The sequence below is a fragment of the Rhyacophila brunnea genome, unplaced genomic scaffold, assembly GCF_057557595.1.
Source record: "Rhyacophila brunnea isolate RB1 unplaced genomic scaffold, BYU_Rbru_1.0 scaffold_18, whole genome shotgun sequence".
Lineage (NCBI taxonomy): Eukaryota > Metazoa > Arthropoda > Insecta > Trichoptera > Rhyacophilidae > Rhyacophila > Rhyacophila brunnea.
Window position 1 is genome coordinate 20,112,331 of NW_028232837.1, and position 5,408 is coordinate 20,117,738.

General features: G+C 44.3%; 1 protein-coding gene across 1 annotated transcript; it reads right to left on the bottom strand.

Annotated features, from left to right (window-relative positions):
- Positions 1-4,685: 4,685 nt before the first annotated feature.
- On the bottom strand, positions 4,686-5,408 carry LOC147073295 (protein CFDP2-like). Its single transcript, XM_085945628.1, has one exon. It carries the CDS (start codon positions 5,406-5,408, stop codon positions 4,686-4,688), a length of 723 nt encoding a protein of 240 aa, XP_085801754.1.

Below are 5,408 nucleotides of genomic sequence, written 5' to 3' on the forward strand. Positions count from 1 at the left end.
AATCGATGATTAATTTATCAAAAATATAAATAATCACAAAACACATTTCGTTGGGTATATGCGTGTAGATAATATACACGAATGGTTGTGATTTCGTTGTTTACATGGACGAATTAAATGACTTTGGGGCCCTGGGCATGCCTTGAAATCCGGGCTCTCTGAATAATATCACCAAATACAGAGGGATCCAAAAATGTGCCATTCACCAATGCAAAAAGATACAGGGTTTACACACGTACATAGTGCGGAATAGAGCCAACCAAGCTGAAACCCAACCTACACGTATATTGAAACCATTGTCAAATTGAGAAAATCCGAGTACTCACAAGTAATCCCAAGAACTAACGAGGCCAGCATTTATAGCTACTTCCAGGTCGCCCAGGTGGGCTAAAAGAGATCACTGGCGATAGAGAATTAGTGTTAGAATGCATCGGATGATTATTCCAACAAGTTTACAGGTAACTCATTTGTCTCTGGTTCGTTAGATACCTGAAGCAACTCCAGGCCAAACACATGATTCACATTAGAGCTGATTTCTGGGCGAGCACGTACAACAGTTTCGCTTGTGCATTCCTTCTTATCATCCTTGTCTCATTACTGAGGATTATGATCATTAAAACTACAGGCTTTTCCAGCAATTTCCTTCCATCTAGGTAGGGCTTCCCAACCTGTGTGCCGTGAGCGATTGAGGCATGTGCCTCAAGATAATGTGTCTTACATTGGGCTCTTCCAGAGTACGCGCGTTCGGCGGAGCGTTGAGCGGCGCACGCAAGTCAAATGTATAACCGTATAAACGTATAACCAAAAAAGACTTATACATTTGAGTTGCGCGCGCCGCTCAACGCTCCGCCGAACGCGCTTACGCTGGACGGGGCCTAAGACTTCCCCATTAAAATTTATTTTAATTAGTATTAATGTATATCACTAGTATTGACGCGAACCAGATGATTAGGTATATAATTTCTTCATCAGGAATTGTTGTAAATATTTTTTTCAAGCATCGACTCAGACCCAAAAAAATGAAAGATTTTATTCATGGACACACTTGCTAGGGTTTGCGTAACCGCGGCCCTCTTTCTAATGGTAATGGGTTATGGGTATTGACAATAATTTAGCCAGATTTAACGTCAAGTATGATTTTATTCACTATCGGTCTATGGTAAAAGCAGTGGCATTTGACGTCGTTAGATCGATACAATTGTTAATTTGTTACTTAAGGCTGTAGGCCCAGTTTCTACGGAATGCATTCCCTGGGGTCTTGGCAGATACCCAATCTAATTAGACCTTGGATCTTGATAAAAGTGAGATCTTTTTTGTATTTAGCAATACAATTTTGGCAGCAAGTAATGCAGGTAGTAAGAAGATATCCGTGCAGGATGTAGAGAAAAAATTATATATAGTATTGTCGACGGTAGGAGGGAGACACTTACCAGACGGAGCGACACCTCACACCACGAAGCAACAAAATCAGCGCAGGATCGCTCTAGATCAGGGGATCGTAACGGCGTGTGCGCCCGCTGAGCCATTTTCGTGCGCCCCCGGCAGAGTTGAGAAAAAGGAAAATTGACAACTAAAATCAGGACTATAATACACAGCAAACGTTTTTTACTAACGGTGTAAATAAAAATTAAAATGCCACCATTACTTCCTTCAAAATTTCTTATTTGTTGGCACAAAATAAAAAAAACCATTTTTAGACAGCGAATTAAAGCATTTCTCACTGGAGCCGGATACGCTGTTTGAAGGATTTTTCAATAAGCGAGAAATTATTTCGGCAATTCAAAATGTGCAGATATAATGACACAACTACCATGAAAATCCAGAATATGTCAACTGATTTACAAAGTCAGTTGAAAAATGACATGGGAAAATGTGAATTGTTCTGACTGCAACTAGACGAGTTTACATATATATCTGATACAGCGCAATTGGCAGTATGCATAAGAATGGTATCCCGTGACTTTGTGTAAAAGAAGAACAATTTATTATAGTTACTACCAATGCAAGAGCGAACAAGAGGCGAATATACTTTTAATATCTTTAAAAATTACGCGACAGAAATTAATATGCCTTTACAATTAAAATGTATCAGCAATAATTAAAATAAATACTTCAATACTTGAAACACGCCATAATACTTAAATCTTGTTTTCTAGAAATCCGATGTGCGCCCGCCACTATTATCCCAAATCTCAAATGCGCCCGCTACCGAAAAAAGGTTAAACCCCTGGCATAGACTATAGACGTCAAAAATGTATCGACACTTTTTGACCAATGTCACCGCCATCTTTAGATTAATAAAGCCTGAGCATAACTTTTTTCACAAGCAAAGAGTGGTCCACCTTTCAACTGTCAAAATCAGATCCCAGATTGCTTGACATATTGATTCGCCCTTTCTCGTTTCAAATTGAATTACTTATAAAAAATTCTAAAATCAAATATAACTTTAACTATCAGTGTTATTATTTATAAATAATATAGGTACATTCCTGTTGTTCATCAGCTGTCAAAGTCAGACTAGTCCTTCACACAAACACCGGTGGTAATATCGATTTCCAAAAAATATGTAGCATTGATATGCATTACATTTGTAGAATGTGTATTAATGCTAGTGTATTATTTATCATTTAACTTATATATCCAAATCAAACCATTCCCTGTGTCAAGACAGCTGAAAATATCGATTTGTCTTCTTCTTCTTCCATCCTGTCACGTCCCAACATTAGGGCATAGGGCAAGCACAAGTTCATGCCACTTCCCTCGGTCCATCACCAACTCTTGCGCCTCCCACCATGTCAGACCTGCAGCACGTAGGTCGCTCTTGTAGCACCGCTGCAGGGTGAGGGAGGGCCGGCCACGGCTATGGAACCCTTGAGGCTGTGCCACAAGGATACGAAGTACTGCACTCTTTGGCATCATTCGGAATACGTGTCCCAGCCACGTAAAGCGTCTCTTCGTGATAACTTCAATCACCGAAGGATGTTGTGTCTGCTCACGAACTCGGGTGTTTGTAACGCGGTCGTACCAATGTACCCCTAAGATTCAGCGGAGACATCGATTCTCAAAGCTCAAAAGCCGAGACTCTTGAAGCATAGTAAGATGCCATCTCTCACAGCCATACAGGAGCACAGGTAGCACGCACGCGTTAAACAAACGACATTTGGTCCTCACAGAATACAGCCTTAACCTCCATGCGACTCTAAGTTGGTTGAACGCAGAGGCCGTGCGGATTCCAAGCTCACTGGATACCACCATCATCGGCAACCGTGGCAACTAAGTGTTTGAACCTGGACACCAGCTCGACGGGCAGACCGGAAACCCGCAGAGGAGTGTCGGCGTCGATGCATGCAGCACTGCACATGGATTTGGTCTTAGCCGCATTCAGATGAAGACCCACACGTTTCGAGTTCGCGGCGAGCCTGTTCACGGTTACCTCCAACTGTTCGATCGTCGAGTCAAACACGACTGCGTCATCTGCATACTCCAAGTCGCACAGTCTTTCTTCGCATAGATCGGTTGTGTCATCATGATGTAGGCGTATCCCCACTGTCGGGGCAAACCGTCTTATGCATTATGAAATCCATCATGATGATAAAAAGAAAGGGCGCAAGTAGACATCCTTGCTTGACTCCTGACGTGATTTCAAAGAAGTCAGAGGATGTTCCGGCTGCTCTCACGCGACACTCTGTATTGGTGTAGAGAGCACTTATCATGGCGACCACTTTCCGTGGGACACCATAGCCTAGCAGAATTTGCCACAGAGATTCACAATGAGGACTGTCAAATGCCTTTTCATAGTCCACGAAGCAGCAGGCGACAGGTATATTCATCTCTTGGTACTGTTGCAGGAGGCATCGGAGAGTTGAAATGTGCTCCGAGCAGGACTTCCCCGGGATAAATCCACTCTGCTGCGCACGCAAAACCTCCGGCATGGGACTTCTAATCCTGTACAGGAGAATCTGCGCTAACACCTTCCTGGGAACGCTGAGGAGAGTGATTCCTCTGTAATTATTACAGTCTTGTGGGTTACCCTTTTGTGCAGAGTAACAACGGTACCATCCCTCCAGGCTTTGGAGCACTGCTCCCTTTCCCACACCTCGTGCAGAAGGTCACACAAGGACGGCAATATAGCGCTCAGTCCGCAGAGCAAAAATTCTGCATCATCCCAGGAGCTTTCCTGCGCTTCAGTCTTTTGACTGCCTCTTTAACTTCAGCAGTTGTCGGAGGATCTTCGCAGAATCCCGATGCAGTAGTGATTCCGAGGGCGGTGATCTCTGACGGAATATCGAAGGGATGCAATGGAGGTGGGCGATTCAGGACATCACTGAAATGTTGGCGCCATAGCTCCTGGACCTTTGCAGGTTCAGTGACTGTCACTCCGTCAGAGTTGCGTAATACAGTGACCACTGGACGTTTCCTACCGCAAATTGCTCTGGTGATGCGGAAGAGAGCACTTGGATTATTCTTGCAGGCAGCAGATTCCGCATCCCGAATCAGGTCATCCAGGCGTCGGCGCTTATCGCGGAGTGCAGAACGCTTTACCACACGGTCCATTGTCTGGTATTCCGCGCTGCGCTGTAGGTCGTATGTACCATTGTCCCGCAATTCTTTCAGGAGCTTCCTCTTCTCAATCATCGCCTATTTATGAGGTGACATCCAGTCCGGCCTGTGCGTATGCCGCTCTCTTAAGAGCACATTATAGCATCCCTAAATAATATCCATTTTCCTTCCAAGGATTCCGAATTTATGGAAGACGTCCGAGCATCATATAAGCGCTTCTGCAGCCCCAGCTCATAGGTTGCACGCACACGGGTACTTTTCAGTTTTTCCACATCGAGTCTGACCGTCCTTTTGGGTTTTGGGACTCGTTTAATGTCTATACAGGATTTCCCCACCAAGACTTCGTGGTCACTGTGGATGTCTGCACCTCTATATGTCCGCACGTCTAGCAGTTCATGCCGATATTTCGCTTTGACCAAAATGTGGTCGATCTGGTTTCTTGTATTACTGTCTGGCGATGTCCATGTATATTTTTGGATGGTCTTATGAGAGAAAAGACTACCACCAATCACAAGACCATTCATGGAGGCATCTACCATACGGGAACCATTATCGTTAATTTGGCCAAGTCCATGTTTTCCCAACACAAAGGGTCCACGCAAGGGGTCAGATCCTTCTTTGGCATTTAGATCACCAAGGATAACTGCGTGATCACAGCTGGGGATATTTCCAGCGGCTTCCGCCAGACTTTCGTAGAATGTATCCTTATCTGCATCGCTAGCAGCCTCTGTGGGAGCATAACACTGCAGAAAAGTAATGGAGCCTGACTTGGTCTTGAAAGTAGCACGGAGTAGACGTTCGGAGATAGGTTCCCAGCTGGTAAGGCACTTGCAAGCTTCCTTGGACAT